This window comes from Pezoporus occidentalis, unplaced genomic scaffold, assembly GCF_034315485.1.
Source record: "Pezoporus occidentalis ecotype Australia unplaced genomic scaffold, CSIRO_AGI_Poc_V1 ctg129, whole genome shotgun sequence".
Classification (NCBI taxonomy): domain Eukaryota; kingdom Metazoa; phylum Chordata; class Aves; order Psittaciformes; family Psittacidae; genus Pezoporus; species Pezoporus occidentalis.
The window spans coordinates 2,820,188-2,837,969 of record NW_026913092.1 but is presented as its reverse complement, the minus strand read 5'-3'; the positions used below and the strand labels follow the sequence as shown (position 1 = coordinate 2,837,969).

General features: G+C 40.0%; 1 protein-coding gene across 1 annotated transcript in view; it reads right to left on the bottom strand.

Moving 5' to 3' along the window:
• Window positions 1–15,839: 15,839 nt before the first annotated feature.
• GK (glycerol kinase) overlaps window positions 15,840–17,782 on the bottom strand; it is a 48,744-nt gene continuing 46,801 nt past the window's right edge. The window contains exon 20 of the mRNA XM_062608074.1: window positions 15,840–17,244. Coding sequence (XP_062464058.1) covers window positions 17,234–17,244 — 11 coding nt within the window. The 3' untranslated portion in view covers window positions 15,840–17,233. The remainder of the gene's footprint in view (window positions 17,245–17,782) is intronic.

Genomic DNA, 17,782 nt, shown 5'->3' with positions numbered 1-17,782 from the left:
TTTTTCTTGGGTTTGAATAATCAGAAATCAGTGGAGTTAATGCAATATTATAATCCTGGATTTTCACCTTTGAAACCGATTTTGAAAGAAACCTGTGTTCTTGAAACTTATTTATTTATGGTGACACCAGTGTATCTAATCCATATTTCCTGCTGTGTGAAACCCTGTTAATTTTTTCATTAAAAAAGAAGACACAGTCTTGTTTAATCCTGTATATATGGTGTCTACATTCTAGATTTGTGTATGCTGTGAATGAACTTATTACTAAGAGATGAAATTGTATAAAAGCATTCAGAGGCTATGCATGCATGGTACCTCCAGAAAGTGCATACTCCGAGTTGCAGATTCCTGCAAAAATAAATTAATAAAACTAAGCAAACATCACATCCTGCATTTGTTCTTCTATATAGTAGGAAACATTTAAGAAGTACAGCCTTTTTGCTTTCATAGCCCAATTATTTCTGGTCTTTCACTAGAGCCCTTAGCAATAGCAAATTTGTTTCAGGGCTCTTGGGGTTTTCTTTTGATGATTGGTATAATTCTCATTAGGCAATTGCTGAACAGAGAACTGGGGTGCAGATCTTGTTCCTGTGAAGGTAGACAGCTTTTATAAGTGGGAGTCCCATTTAGATGATTGTATTCTGTGAAGCCCCTGGTGTAGAAACAGGATATAGGATGTTCAGAGTGTGAAAGTGGGCTCATCACTTTTCTTGTACTTTGGAATGGAAAGCTCTCATTAAAGGAAGAGCTTTCCCTGCTCCAGCAGATTGTCACTTTTGGTTGGGAGCCTTCACTGCAGGCATTCCTGCTCATGCTTGTAGTATCTGGATTGCAAAAATTCCATCTTCTGCTGTAACCTCTTGCAGAAAGGCACTGCTCTAGGAGAGGATGGAGAATTTGAAACGCATAAATCAGTTTGCAGGCGATTTCATTAGTGTGTCTTCTCAATTATCTTGATTGCATCAGCTCATCATAATCTAAAACTTGGAAGCTGTGCCTCAGCTGTGTTTTGTTCACATGTGGTTTCAGTCATTAAACACATTCTGGTCTAACAAAACCACTGCAACTTTGTGTTTGGGCTTTTCTCATCAAACGTATGTAAGGATTTAGTTTTGCATTTCTTTTGCAAAATTGAATTTATAAAAAAAAATAGGATAGCTTTGCGTTTAAATCAAGCATTTCATTAACTTTAGAAATTATTGCAGTTGAAACTTAATGTTTTAATGAAAGTTTCAAAGCTTTAAACAAAAGCTAGAAAATGTTAAGGTACCTGTAAACTATATGCTGATGGAGAACACACAAAGGCAAAAAACACTAGGTCTAACAACTGAATGTCTTCTGTTTTGTTGTTTCCTTGATCTCATGAGGACTATCTGCCTGGAATAACTGCATAAACCTAGTTGACTTATTCGTACGAACTGCTTGATTTTGACAGTACTGCACCTTGTCTTAAACCTGTGGTGCCTAGAGGTTTGTCTTATGATCTGCTGAGTACTCCAGCGATGAACTGCTGCTGCTTCTGATCAGTCACAATGATCTGTAGTGCTGGGTAAGCACTGTGTATTCTTTAACTGCACCCTTTGTGACTGTAAATACGCTTTTAGGAAGGAAGTGACTGAGATAACTGATTTCACCTCACAGCTGGATGGAAATGTTTGTATACAAAGTGTGTTATGTGATGTTCAGTGAAAACCTTGTAAAGTTGTTACAGAAGGGGCTGTATTAGTTGTTGGGTAGACAGTCTGCAATTGTGACATGTTCTAGTTTGACGTAAAAATCAGGCCAGATGCATAGAAGCATCTTGGAGGAGTGCCACTATTTTACAAAGTATTTTCTCTCTAGGAACAGTGATGTTTTGATTTAAAGAAAAAAAATAATCATAAAACCTTCACTCTGCAGATTTTTTTTTTCTAGTTAGGCAAGACTTAAACCCTTGAATGCAAGTATTTGCTGATTTTGCAGGTTCCATTTTGAATATTCTTACAAATTAAGTGTCCTTTACTCCAAAGCTATAGTGATCTTGCTGAAATTAGTGAGGGCTCCCTTGCTAGTTTTGCTTTTTAAACACAAAAAGGTAGATGCAGTTCTGTTACTACTTTGGAAACAAGAAGCCTCTGAATGAAGGACATGAAACACAGGTGCTACTTGATTTTAGACTAAAAACTTCATCTTTTTGGAAGTGTTAGGAAAAAAAAATTAGGCATGTGGAGGTGTTGTTTTTTTTTTTTTTAGAAAAATACAGAATATTTCAGGAAAAAAAACTCTAGGTGCGAGAGGTTATCATAGGTTATCATCTGGTTCCAGACTGGTACAGCTTGTCGGTATGTTGTGTAACTGGTACTGAATTCTGGCATTGGTTACAAAGTCCAGGAGTAGTAGCAGTGTGCCCGTAACTGCTGGTGCACAGCTGCTTGGCTGAAACAGGATGCATCTTTGGGAAGCATTTAATAGTCACGTACTATGGCCCTGTGTCTTGTGCTTGGACATGCAGCAAGTAGGTGACACTGGGCTTCCCTACCCTAAATCAAAGTCACAAGTCACAGCTCAATGAATAGTTAGCACAAGTGCTTAAGGGTTCTCTGCTGGTTTGTTCTCATGCATCCTGAACCAGCCTTCCATATCCCTGGCATTGGGGATTATTCCTCACTTGGATTTTTTCTTCTTTAAATTTGAGGCTATTCAGTTAACTCCACTGACTTGGCAAAGCTGGAGTTGCTTTTGGCAGAGTAAATTGGACTTTTTGCAGATTATCCCATGCACTGGAGAGTGCCTAGTGTGACTCTGCCCAGGGTCTTCATCCGCGTGTGGTACTCTGTGGACCTAGCCATCAAAGAGGAGAAAAATAGTCAAATACGCTTTCCAGACAGATAGAAGCAGGGTCTGAGAAACCTTTGGAGGGAACGCCTTATATCTTTATGATGATTTGTAAATTCTTTCTGCTGATTAGACTTCTGTACATGCTTTGCTTTCTTCATGCTGAACAGCTGTGGTGGTGAAAAGCTTTGGTCATCTCATCACTGCAGATACTGAAGCCTGATGGGTTGGCTTAGCTGCTGTTCCAGGTAGCTGATTTTAACTTGATTGTTTTTTCCCTCACATTTGTCTTAAATGATTGTTCATAAGCCATTCTTTTTTCTTTTTTTTTTCACTGATCATTATATATGATCATGGATCTGTCACTCATCATTATCTTTCAAACTGTGAAATTTTCAAAGCTCCAGTGAGTAGGTTATGAGCTGTGTGTATGTTCACACTCTTCTTCACAGCACAGATACCTCAGGTCAGTGTTGTACCACACAGAAAGAGCTTGATAAATACTTTATATATCTATAAAGCAAATCTTAAAAAACACATAGATTTTGAAACTTACCTCAGGCTTTACTACTACTTTTTAATGAGTCTGAGAAGCAGGCAGTCTGACTTGATCCTGTAGCCCTTTCAAGAAGCTCAAGCCAGTGCTGCTTGAAGTAAGCATTGTTATCTCTGGTAAAACAGCAACTGCCAGACAAAATGTGCATACCTTGTTTTGTACAAGTGAAATACTTGAAGCAAGCTTATTCTTTAAATATGTATGTTGGCCTTAGTTATCAGATGGTTGATTAAATAAAAAGCCACATGATTTGCATGCAGAACATTCTCATCTTGTAGTCCCTGTATTACAGTATTAAAGCTAAGAGCCATCAATCAGATTTTTTTAAGACAGCGATAACAAGATCCATTTTATTTGCAACTGCAGTAATATTAAACTTAACCAAACATAGCATAATGTGCCCTTTAAATGTTCTATCATGTTCTGCTAGTTGATTGTCTTTCAGCTCTAGTCCAAGTTGAAATACATCTTGCTTTGGCCAAGGAGGTTCCTCAAGTATTTGATGGTTCCTTGTCTGAGGTTATTTGATAGCAATTTTTTACCAATTATAACTTTCAGGTTTGTAGCAGTTCTTGGTGCAAATGTTCACCTTTGAGCATCGCTTTCTCTCCAGCAACGCGCTTGTAAATGAAGCAGACTTGGACGTTAAAAAAACTCAAAGCAGATTAACAATGAACTGTTAAAAAAAAGACGGCTCTGTGAGTGTCGAACAGCTGTGTGCATGCAGGATCTGTCATGAAAACTAACCTTTATTGCCGAAACGTTATTCTGAGATGTTATTCCATCTGGAATAGCAGTTGATGCAATTTGTATCCCAGTGCAAGTCATGTAGAAATTCAAGTGATTTCCCCCTCCATATTTAATCTTTCAGGAAAGCAGAAAATCGGTTAATTGTATCGATATGCTGTTTTGACTGCCTCTTTCCTAGGTTGCAAGTTAGCCCCAAAGTTTGGATTTCCTCTCCCCTCCTCAGTGGGACTGAGGTGCAAAGAACTACCGCCTGTGATTCTTTACAATGTCTATTTTTTCCAATAAATCCTTAGTAGGAATTCTATTCTTGTTGGAACTTGACTATTTCAAATCCAGGTTATGTGTTCTTGATAGCTAAACTGGGAAGCAAAAGTCATTTTTCCTTCTCCTTGTCTTTCTGATCTTTCTGGTCTGCCAAGATACCCCAGGAAAGAAACATAACGATGACAGAGTAATAACAGGATGCTATGCTAAATACGGCTAAGCTATTGAAGTGTATTCTGGCTGTGACACGAATCATCTATCCACCAAGGAGGGAAATACAGATGTTTTCATGAGCTATGAAAGACACCAACTACGTGAAATTCCCATGTGGTGATACCTAGCTTTAAAAATGAAAGCAAGTTTATTACAGCAATAAATGCAGAGCATGTAAGTCTTTTCCAGTAGCTTTCAAAGCTGTTCCTTAAAACTGGAAGTGAAAGATAACCACTTTGCTCTTTTTCCAGCTCACTGACATAAAATCTATTCTATGTTAGAAACAGCTTTGAAAGAAATTCTCTGCCCTGACAAATGAGGGATGTGTTTCTTATCCAGAGAATTAACCTACTGTCTCCCAAAGAAGAATTTTGTCTTGTCTGGGTTTTTCTAACTCCTGCAGCTATTCGGATCCTTATAAAGTTGTGCTGTTCTTCAGCTGCCACATTTTTTTTACTTGTCTTTACCAGCTGCAGGCAAAGTCCTCCCTAGCCACCTGCAGGTCACTGGTCTGACACTGAAGACCTGCTGTGTGACAGAGATACACATGTTTAATCTAGATATGTTTAACAAACTGTCATGCCAGTGTCTTATGGGATGAAGTTTTCTATTGCTGATCCGTAAGGAGTCAGAAATCCCAGCACCACCTTGGACACGGGTTCCTCTCTCTTGGGGATACAAGATCCTCTGATCTTGGTCACCTCCCAGAGCTGCTGCTTTCTTTGATTTTTGGGGCAACCAGCCTGAAGTACCCATTTTGAAACTGTGCTGGCCCAAGTGCAGCATATTAGCAGTAGAGATATCTGGACATCTCATGGTGCCCGTGTAGTGCCTGGTAGCTGACTCTTGCCTTTTTTCCTTGCCCAGCCAGAAGAGAATATTTTGGAGCTCAGTTCTAACTCTGTGCATGGGTCCTACTGAAATGAGGATCCTTTATGTGCATCTGGTTTAACAAGCGTATTTTAGCAGATTAAGACTTTAGTGACAGAACAGTTGAGAAACTGCGGTCAGTTGCTATTTTAATTGATAATATTCAGTCCTCAGGGGTGAGAAGAGTCAGATGAAAGTGAGGAACGTCAAGAGAGAAACTGTAGTTGTTTACATGAAATTCTGTATTTGGGGCATTGTGATTAACTTTTTAGTGGTTGTGGTTCACTAAACTAACTTAATGGTTAAAAAAACTCAGAAGAGAGTGGGGAAATGTGAAATATGGGCATCTTCCTCTGACCCTGAAAACATCAGAGAGATGCAATATCGATCATGCAGAACAGCTGTATGAGCCTACAGAGTTTCTTATTGCCCTCTGATTAGGAAGGCCTAACCAAGTGTTGCCAGTCTGAGGCTCGTTCTGGGTTTAGCTCTGTAATTTTTTCCACATATATTCATTTGGTTTCTTCTCATATTGACAAATTCCTGCAAGCAGGAAAAATGCTTTTGAGCATAAGCATTTCATGTATCTTGTGGATAAGACTGGACATGGGAGACAAGCTCCACTCATAGTGGGAAGAGAGTGGCTGTGATGTCTTAGTGTAATCTGTTGTAGTACATTATCTTTGGTTTACCAGCGTTTGAAAAATCAGAAATGAAAAGTCTGCAGCACATTAAGACACCTCATATGCTGTAGGAAGAGATACAACCTCGACTGAGGTTCTAAATGTCACACCATCACTGCAACCCCCATTGCTTGCTTTTTTCCCTTCTTTTTTGAGTCATTGTTTAAAAAGACGTAAGGTGGTCCCACGTGCTGCACTACTCCTAAACACTGCTGAAAGATGCACTAGCAGCACTAAATCTACATGACTTAGTTTTACCTGCCAGCTTGGATAGGCTAAGATGCTGGTAAACCCCAGATGTTCTGTCACAATGTACCTCTTAGTGGTCAGGTTACGTTTATTCCCACATTGCAGTAGTACGGAATTTCTGACAAGTTGATCCCAAAGCCCTTTTGAAAGATTTCAGCCATTCCCTGCAAATAAGTGTATTATCTGAGCACTGAATCAGTGGCCCAGTCTTCCAGGAGGAGGAGGAGAAAGGGGAAGAGAAGGAGCCAGGAGCATGACTTCTGTGGACAGGGCAGCAGTTACACCCTGCTGTGCATCTGTTGGTCTTATCACCCTGGCAGATTGTGAAAGCAACAACTACACAAATTAATCTCAAAACATGTTGTTGTGATGCACAAACTTCTCAAACACAACATTTAGCTATTGTTTGTCACCTTCTAGTTTGTGGAGTTTTGGAGTTCCCTGGGGTGTTGTTCCACTGCAGTTAAATCACTGAATTCAGCAAAGGAAAGCTACTGACAAAGGGAGTACCCATGGTACGAGCCACAAGATGGGTGCTCTTATCTGATTTGGCTTTACTTTCATCTGGTACACAAATATTGGTAATTTCACCTGGTGTTTACCTGCGTGTAGGCAGGCTATTTGGTGAGGTAGATATATGTGTGCGTGTACATACACAACTACGACAGATAACCCAGTTTACTGACAGCTTGTAGCTGGTCCCAGTGGAGCTGTGCCCTTGCATACATTGAATTCATGTGTTAAAACAAGAAGAAATACTTTATGGTGTTGAAAAGATAGGAAATCTACCAAAAGATGTAGTAAAAACTGGAATTATAGCCAGATAATTTTTATTGCAGCTTAGGAAGTCTGGCTAAATCTACTAAGTTGTGTAGGTTTATTTTTGTATAAAACAAATAAACAAATGCTCAATAATTACTTGTAGTTGACTTTTCTTTTAAGGGTACTGGTATAGTAAATTTTAAAGCTCCATAACTTGCTGTACTGTGATTAATCTCTTAAACCCCTCCATACCAAATCTAAATAAGTGAGACAACAGTTAGAGGAAAGCTGTTTAACCAATGAGGCAGAAATAAAGACAATAAAAACATATCAAATGCAATTTCTGCAGAAACTTAATTTTATTGAACACAAAATATCCTGAAGGTAGTGCCTGCCAAATAAATCGAATTTAAAAACCTGTTATTTCAGGAAGATAATTAGGGTGTATGGCACTGAGATGTTGGTTGTAAAATTTCCAGGCATCGGCATATAATCACACAAGTTCCAGCCCCTCTGTCACCGGCAGGGACACCTCCCACTAGAGCAGGTTGCTCAAAGCCCTGTCCAACCTGGCCTTGAACACTGCCAGGGATGGAGCATCCACAGCTTCTCTGGGCAACCTGTGTCAGTGCCTCACCACTTTCATAGTGAAGAATTTCTTCCATATATCTAGGTAAATCTCCCCTCTTTCAGTTCAAAGCCATTCCCCCTTGTCCTGTCCCTACATGCCCTTGTAAAAACTCTCTTGTCAGCTTTCGTGTAGCCCCTCTTTAGGCACTGGAAGCTACCGTAAGTTGTAGTTGGAAGACTTATTTTAGACAAGCTGAGGTTCGAAAGCCTCCCTTCTTTTACTGTTTGTGTACAACAGTTGTGTTTTGGTTTAAAAGCCAAAAAACTCCCTCTCCCACCTCAACAGCTCTCCCTTATATTTCCCTCTCACTGCTCCAGTCATTCAGCTGCTGAAGGGCACCCAAAGCCAGCACCCCAGCACCAGCGTTGCCCTCTGTGTAGCCCCAGGTGTTCTTCCAAAGGGAAGGAGCAGGGCTGTGGGCAGCAGCCGCAAGCGGTGGCCCCTTGTCCAAAGCACAGGTCAGAGGGGCGGAGCTGTTGCTGTCTGGCAGCTCCTGCTCAGCTCATCCCTTCACAGCTTGAGGGAGGAAGCAGAAGGCAGCCACCACTTCGTCAGGAGCCGGTGCAGACAGTGGGCAGCTCCAGCCCACGTCCCCAGCTGCACCAGCCAGCCAGCACAAAAAGGGCTTTTGGGAGGCAGAGCTCTGATCCTGAAACGAAGGCCAAATCTGGCGTAAGAGGCTGGTGAAAACAGCAGATGGGAAGTTGGGAATTGTGCTGTTCCATGCCACAGTGCCTTTGATACATGTCTGGGTCTGAAAATTCACACAATGCATTTGATATTGCTGGGAAAATATGCATTAAGATCAATATTAAGGTTCTACCCCACTGCCTGAATAGTGGAAAGGATTCTGACACAAAATTAGAATCCCGTCCTGCGTCTCCTCTGTAAAGGTCTTTTCTGCTCCTCAATAAAACCCTGTTTTTCCTGACCCTCTGGATCTGGAGGTTGACATCCTTTGTCCTCTCCCTCTTTTGAACCCTAAGATCATCCATAAAGTGGGCTGTCAGCTTAGGCTTGACCACAGCATCTCTAATGCTGTAGTTATCACTAGTTTGTGACTCACAGATTGGTCAAACCCCAGAAAACTTTGCTTTTGTCCTAAGGTGGTGCCACCAGTTCCATGCAAGTCTGTGCCACTGTCACCCCATCCCAGCACGTTTCCTCTTCCTGCCCACCCCACCTGGCTGTCAGTGGGGGGGTCCAGTTCAGGCTTCTCTTTCCATTCAGCCCTCCTGCTGCTCACTTAAAATAAATAGGAATCAGAGCTGTTTCCATTGGAAGGGACCTCCAAAGATCATCTACTGCAACTGCTGGAACACTTGAAAGCTGACCAAAAGTTAAAGTATGTTGTTAAGGGCATTGTCCGAATGCCTCTTGAATACCAGCAGGCTTGGGGCCTCTCTAGGAATCCTGTTCCAGTGTTTGACCATTTTTCTGAAGAGAAATGATTCCAAGTGTTGGTCTTTACCAGTTTTAATGAAACTAAATTAGGCAAATGGAAAGTCTTAAAAAACAATACATAAGAGCAATGGGAAGATGTTTGCCTTCAGTCCATTCAAATCAATTTATCCCTCACACTGGGGATGAAACAACTGTGAGATTGCTGGGACTGAGCCTGTGTAAAGCAGGCTCAACTGAACTATTATTTTGTTACAGTTTGGTGCATAAGTTTACTCTCAGTATCAACCCTGCAATGGCATTTTTCACACCAAAGGAAAGCTTCTTGCACAAAATTGATTTCAGTAAAAAATCTCAGGATGAGGCGTAAGGAGAGTGTTTCAAAGCCCAGCTAAAAAGGAAGAAAAGAGCTTGCTTCCTCCAAAACTTCTACCACAATCCAGTTTGTCACAGGGATGCCCTCTGTGTTACTGCCCCAAATTAGAACATCTTGGAAAATAAAGAGCAATCTCACTCTTAATTGCTTATGAAGCCATGAAGTCTGGATCATGACTTCAAAATGAAAATGAGCCTCAAATGTTATAGGGTATGCTTTCCCTACACCCATTTCAAGAGAAACAATAGCTGTGATAGGATCTGTATCAAAAAATACCAAACCCAGACCTAAAAATGAAGACCTGTGCACAAGGTGCCACCCAACAGACAGCTCCAGAGCTTATCCTTGAACCTGGGCTGTCTGTATGTTCGAGAATCTGCCCCTGGATTAGTATGGGGGAAACCTGGCACCTGGCTGGGTTTTAAATGAAACTTTATAGTTCATGAAACACAACCATTCTATCAGGCCTCAGAGAAAACACTGCTCTACCTTTTTATCCATGGGTTTGATCCTGTGATGTGCAGAAATCTTGCATCTTCCCAGTGACTGCGGTGGCAACTGGGAAACTCCACACCTTGTGGAGCTGGGACAACCCACTAACAGAAGCCTTGCTGGGAAGCAGCACTTAACACAGTGACCAAGACAGCTTAGACATCTTTCTTTTTAAATTGCTCTTTTTTCACTGTTTTCATAACCATTAACTGCCCAAACCAGGGTAGATCCACATAACACGAGTAGAACATTTAATGAGAACTACCTTGTATTGATTTAGATGGATGATAATTCTTAACTTTACAGGAATATTCATGGGAATGCAACAACTGTGATGTCCAGCATTTGTTCAGTGTGCGTTCTTACAGTATCTGAACTAGAGTACTAGAGGAGATTACAACATAGAGTACAAAGATATTAGACCAGTACATACAGTTTTATTTATTTATAGAAGCCAATTTAATTTTACAGGAAAGTACAGAATGAATCAGCACTAACAGTGGTGCAATTTCTTCTTTTTCGCACCTTAAAACACCTTTTCAATAATGGAAACTCAGTGAAGAGTTAACAGAAAAAGTCTCTTTGGTGTTCATGTTCCCAGTTCCCTTTTTAGTAAGAAAAAGCATTGTTTTGTCTGCATCTTCTACAGATTTCAATGCATCCTTTTCAATCTATTTGACAGTCAATCTTGTTTTGATAGTTTGGGGTGGTTGGGAAAGGTACTATAGACACAAGTCCAGGCACAACAGACAACAAATAGCAGAATTTGGTGCCAAAGCATGATGGTCACTTTACCTGGTAAACAAGGCCTTTAGAACAAGGCTGAATATCATCAAAGTAGATAGCAAACACCCAGCAGTTCATTTATTTTCCCTTTCTCTCTATCAGAAAAAATAACCATTTGACGATCCCTACCTGAAGACCCATTATCTCCAGAAGAGAACAACAGAAATAATCCTCCAAAATTAATACAAAATGAAACTGTACAAATTGGATTTCCCCACACAGAATTAATGTAGCCTGTTTAGCCTTGCTTTATTCACAGGATCCAGGTGGAGCTATTTGCTGGTCCCTTATCAGGTATCCCTAAGCCATGTTAGGGGTTTAGCCCACTGCAATGCTGCACAGCCCTTCCTAGCACATTCCTCTTAATCTTGTTCATACAGTCAGCATTTCTAGTAAATTTGATGTGAAATGTCAAGCTTTATATCTACATTCCTGAAACAAATATTTATTTTTTTTTGGTCTCCCAACACAAGCATTTAATCTCTATTGAGGAAAAAGGGTTATCTGATCTTGGTAGGCAATTACAGGAAAAGCTGAAACGAAGTTGTAAAGCAGAACCAGATAGAAGGCTTAAATTTGGGAATTTCCTTGTTCCTGCTGTGTGTTTAATACTCAAAGAAGATACCTTTTTCCCCGTGAAGCAATAAAAGAAAAAAAAAAAAGAGCATTAACTAAGAAAAAGTGCAGTCATGAATTCAGCAGAGAGAGAAATGAAAACCTGGCACTGAAGTGAACATGACCTGCTGAAAGAGAAGAAGAGACAGAGATTGTTTTTTTTTCCTCTGAATAAAAACCCATGCATTTAGATTTGTAGTGTAATTGAACAAAAGGCTGGCTGGCAATCTAATATAGAAAACTTGTCAAATAAGCATTGTACAATGGTCAAGTGCTTTGGTTTGGATAAAATAAAGACAGTATGTCCCAACTCAACATCACCAGAAACTGTTATATGTGAATTGATAATACTATTAGGAATAAAGTTATTTGAACTCCTGTCCTTCCTGAGGCTAGCCTAGTCATCTATCACACTTATTTCCTAGCTGAAGGTTTGACATTATATTACAGTATTGCCTGTGTTGTCCAGAACTCCTAAATGAATGATGTTAAATATTTTTGCGCCTTGAAGCAAGCAAGAAACTTATGTTAATGCATTTTACAAGCTAAAAAGTAAAATAAAAAAGGTTTTAAAAATAGGGGGGGGAAATGAAGAAAATTTCAAGCATATGCACATGAACTTCACCTCTTTTAGACACACTATTGCCCAGCTAAGTAAGCAGCCTCATGGTCCATCTCCCTCTGCTAAGCCACAATGCCCCTCTGCAGGGGAATGTAGGGCAAGTCCAGATGCTAACTCAGACTGCCCAAGATCCTGACTGCACTCCAGCGGTGACTTCCTGTGCTGAACACTAGCAGGGCTCAGGGCAACATGGTCAGAGCTGTGAAACTTCAGAGTACCTAAACTGGGGCCATGACATAGCTGCAAAAGAAAATACTTTCCACACTGTAGCTTGAAGACCTTTTAGTATGTATTAGTTAGAGAACATGAAACCCACATCTGAGAACGTACTCATTTGGACAAGGAAACCAGCAGGATTCAATACCTTGTGCAGAACCATCAGTTTCATGAGGGCTAGCCATGGAAATACTGCTACAACAGGGCTTTGCCTGGCAGGTCTGCATGGGAAACCAATGGGTGAATGTTGCAAGCCCTGAAAGCTCACACACAAACACAGAGGTTATGAAGTTTCCTCAGGGGAAGTGGGGATTTTTAGCCACTGGGCTGGTATGTGATCATCATGTTTTCTTTTACAGCATTTCTGGTTAGTCTAGTGTTTATTTATACAGGAGTCCAAGATCTAAATTGTAGAATCATAGAATCACAGAATGGTTTGGGTTGGAAGGGATCTTAAACATCACCCAGGTCCAACCCCCTGCCATAGGCAGGGACACCTTCCACTAGACCAGGCTGCTCAAAGCCCTGTCCAACCTGGCCATGGGTTTAACATAAAATTGTAATAAAAATCAGGTAATAGTGCAGCGTTAGGTAATGATTAACTGAAAAGCCAAAATAACAGAACTTAATAAATGAAATGTAGATGAATAAATGAAAGGCAGAAAAAAACCCACTTTCTTTTCAAACATAAGGGCTGGTGTATGAGCCCTCACAGACAGTAACAGAAACTTCCCATTTGTCATCTGGCAGCTGGAGCTCTTCTTCCTTACATACTATGTGGAACTAATGGTTCTCCAAAAATAAACAGTTGCTGTGACCTTGAGTAACAAATATGCAGCTTTTGAGAGTGGTAAAATCCTTAACTTTTCAGGGTTCTTCTATCTAATTCACTAATGACCTGGTAGTGCCTTTCAAAGGATAAATATAACATAAAAATCAATACTGAGTTACAGAATTTTTTGGTACCTTTCCCATTATTGATTAATCTCTTCTTAGAATTTAAGGCAATAAAACATTTATTACTTTTTCAAACTTTCTTTTTCTTTCCTGAAAAATTTTCAGTCTGTTTTTGCTGTCCTGTCCTTACATTCACTGATTTCACTTTGCTTCTGGCACTCTCTATTTCAAAGGGTCTGTGATGTGAGATACACACCAAGATTTTCCCCACTTAAATTTGTTCTGTCTATTTTACTTACTCTCCTAAAATGACTGCTGGACTGCATCTGCATATTAGTCACTCTCATTCATCAAGGAGCCCAGGCCTCCTGCCCCAGCTGGGAAGCAGGATTAAGCATGCAAATTGTTCAAAGTTGATTTCTTATTCCTTAAACACACATCTAACTCTTTCTTGCTGAAGCTGATGATAACATCAAAATACAGTTAAACACCTTTTCTGAATGGAGACATTTCTCTGGATCTATGACAGAGCTATGACAACCAGCACTTTATTCTGGGTATTGCGTTTTCTTTTTTGCATTTGCCTTTCCTGAAAAGACAAAGAAGAAATGGACCATCAGTAGAAAGTAAAATCCCTTCCTGTCCTCCAACTGAAAGATGGAAAAAGCACAGGAAGAAATACAACAAAAGTAATGACTAGACATCTTTTGATTTACAGATATTTATTCATCCTGTTGTGTTCTAATTATAAATAAAATAGTGATATATTATTCCTTCATGTTTTTTTTTAATGAGGCTTTTAAGCTATCAAATGGCAACATGCATTGATAGTTCTGTTTAGTTCCAAATCAAGGTGCCATGTGTTCACAACGCATAAAGACTTATTGTGATATATATCTTTTGTACTTTACCTTTTAAATACTTATGAAGAAATATGCTTAGGCAGAAAAAAAAACAACACTCAAAACACAGGCTATGTCTTGCATTTCACATGTTTATTTGGGGGTTTATATGAAAGAGTATCAAAGATCTGTGCCAGTTTCAAATGAGAGGTACCATATTTGCCAATACCCCATCACACCAAACTATATACTGAATTCAATTTTAAATTGAGATGCAATAGCAGGTACCAGCAAATTGGTGCATTTGTTCTAAACTCCGGCTTCATTCCACAGAAAAGATGCAGCATTTTAGTGTGGGTTGAAGAGCTTACAAATTGTCTAGAAAGTGTTTGATGTACAAAGGCAACAGCTTTTCCTAAAATCAAAGTACAAATCTTTCCTTATTCCATTTACTAAGTACATAGAAAGCATTGAAATAAATGCTGTTCTAATATGGCTCAAAAATTTTCCCTATTCAAGTTCATACAAGAACAAAATATTGCCTGATACGAGCAAAATTTGTAGCAATTGTTTGAGGCTTGTGCTTGGGGAGGAATAGAGTAAATCACACAGGCACTGCTGTTGTGAGAGTTTTGTCGGTCAGAAAGGGCGACTGGAGCAAGGGACTGATGGCTTTTTCTTCGTTTTATAGCCATCAACTCATCATCATCCTCCCACCAGCAGTCCCCAGCTCCACTCCACCAGCACTTGTGAAGCAAATGGTGAAAGAGGGCACATACTTACCAGTGACAGCCCCACAGCCTGCTCTCAACTCAGCCTGGGTAGGTCTGTAGGATGACTGGGAGAATGATGCCAGGCAGTGGGAAGCGCTGCCAGTCAGCTGCGGTTAGCAGACCAGGTGTGACCGCTGCGCCAGGCAAACCACACAGCAACAGCTTCCCTTCAGCTACTGACCCACTGTGGGCAGCCACGTCACTTTTATTCCCACTATTTGCACTGAATTGTCTATTATTTAATTATGGGAAGGACAAAAAAAGATGTCCTCGGGCACTGCCAACCTGCTTTTTACTGATGAAAATAAGGAGAAAGCACCCTGTCTTCTCTGGATCCCAGTTCATAGTCTTGGTAACTGTTGGAGTAACCATTTCTTTACACACGGTCACGGTCCAGTCAACATGCAGGCATGTGCCCACATCCCTAAACCTCCTTCACTTATTCCTGCTCACTCTGATGAAGTTTAAGTGTTTGAAAATGTTATTAATGTGCAAACAAGACCCGATCAGACCCCCAAAGACATTGAGACACCCAATCAACAGCCCACTACGTAATATTTATCCTGGAGGCTCTACTAAAACACCACTTGGCTGATTTGAAGTGACTATTCACAGCTCGAAACAGCAATGTTCTCATCAAAAATTATGTTTTACCTGCAATTAAGTTCTGGGGCTTTAACTGCCCCTGGGGTATTTTACACAAGCACTGCTTATGAGCTCCATCAGGAACAGAATGAAGGTTTTTTTAAAATCAAAATGATCATGCAAGGAAATAAGCACTTTGGTTCAGAATTTAATCTGAACCTGATGGGTCTACATAGTTAATATGTAATTGATCTGATACAATATATATAATGCAAGTCCCACCACGCAGTCTGGAGAGTACAATAATTACAAGTATTTTACATATTCATCCACCTACTCATGTTTTGATTTTACTCACATTTTGTGAACTTCTTGCATTCTAATTATGAACCACCTTAGTCACTGTTCTGCCCCCATCAGAAAAAAAAAAATCAGACTACAATTAAGATAATTATTCATCATGTTACAGATTAAATCCCAAAGAGCATAAAATACCATTTAATTAAAAATAGGCAGCCAGGAAAATAAAAAACAGCTATGTGACATATTATGACTGTATGAATTACTATACTATAAGTTTCTCTTTTAACACTTTACAATAGCAGGTAATAGAAAAATAATTAACTTCAGGTAGAATAATCCTAACATACACACACTACTCTGAATCACAGAGAAAAATAGAAAGTACATAGAAACAAGGAGAAGATAAAGTTTAGTAGACCCAGCAGACCTCCTGTCTAACAGCTGTCTTCCAAAGTCCAGTTATAGGACAGAAATATGCTGCCAAGTCAAACAGCTCCAACACTGCATAATTTGCAAAACGGAATTATTGTTATCTCCTTGAGCTTGAGAAGACAGGAAAACTAGAAGCTTTAAAATCTGTATTTATATGTATATAAAATATATATAATATATAATTAATATATAAGATATAGTATGTAATATGTAATACATAATGAGACCTGCAAGTAATAATTTTAATCCAGAACTCTAGGTACTGTGAAACTCATATTAAAATAATTAAAGTTAACAATGGCAATCTCATTAAGTGGAAAAGTGATCCCTAGGGAGGGAAGAAGTGGAAAAGCAAAGAACCAATGGCCAGAAAACTAGCCGTAGTCCCCTGGAGGAAGGGAATAAATCCTGTATAACAGCCATGCCCCTCAGTGTATACACCTACCTCCTTTTGATACATATACTGTCCCTGGGGCAGCAAAGAGCCTTCGTGACTTTCCTTACCCATTAAAAGGCTAACAGCAACAAAGAGACTGATGGCAGTGAAAAGCACCCACCCCCACCCTGCTGGGATGAGTAATTTCCTAAGGAAGAGCTTTACCTCCCATTCAGAATCACGGCTGTGTTGTTGGAACCTGTTTTGCACGTAGCTGTAAATAATTAAATGCTACTGGTGGTAACTCATTTTTTTGGCCATGTAGGAGTGCCACCAGGGCTTTTCCTAACTCATGAATAAAGACCAGTGGAATCTCATATTGCCAAATGGATGCACAGTAATCAGGAGAAAAAGCACATGCATTGGGTGAGGGAGTACAGCATAACAACAAAGTTAGTCTTTAATGTAATACTGAATACAGTCATATCCAGATAATACTGGATCCTGGCTGACAATCCTTCTGTTCGGGTTTTGTGACCTTGTCCAGACATATCCACTGTAATGACACTTTGGCTCTAGCTAGAGCTAATCCTGCAAGATCTGATCTTTATATACTGGACTGCTGAAAACAAATCTGTCTTTGCTGGACATTTCTTTCCTGGGAAAAGCAGCAAACAGCGGCTGCTGCAAGAGGCAGAAGCTTTTTTTCCTTTATTTCTCAGAAATCAAACTTTATCTGCAAACACAGAAAAACAGTAGAAAGAAAAGCTAAAACACATGAAAACCCTTTCTACCTGTCCTTCCTCCTGGCAACAAGGCACAAGAGGGAAGATGAAGATTAGGGATAGCAGGTGGCAAATATCCCTTTGGATTTGCTGGAGGCTTTTTGACCATTCTTGAGACTGGATGAAAAAGCTGCCTGCAAGGAAGAACGGGGTCTATGGCTGTGGAGCCAAGTACTGTGTATGGAAAAGGGAGGGAATGTAATAAAAGACCTAACTCCTGCTGATACAGAAGTTACAGCTCCACTTGTGGAGGAGCCAGGAGAAAGAGGGCTTGAGCATACATGATGCAGGAGGGCTTTTCTCTCACTCTCTTGTTTTTGCACAGGTGGCTCAGACAATGGAAGGAAACAATCCAAAGAAAAAGAAAATGTGTTGAATGTTACCTACCAGTGGCTTGCTTGACAAAATACAGAAAGAAACCTTAGAAAATCCACCTTCATTTTGCCAGAAAGCTGTAATTTGGAGTCACTTGAGTGAGAACAGGGAAAA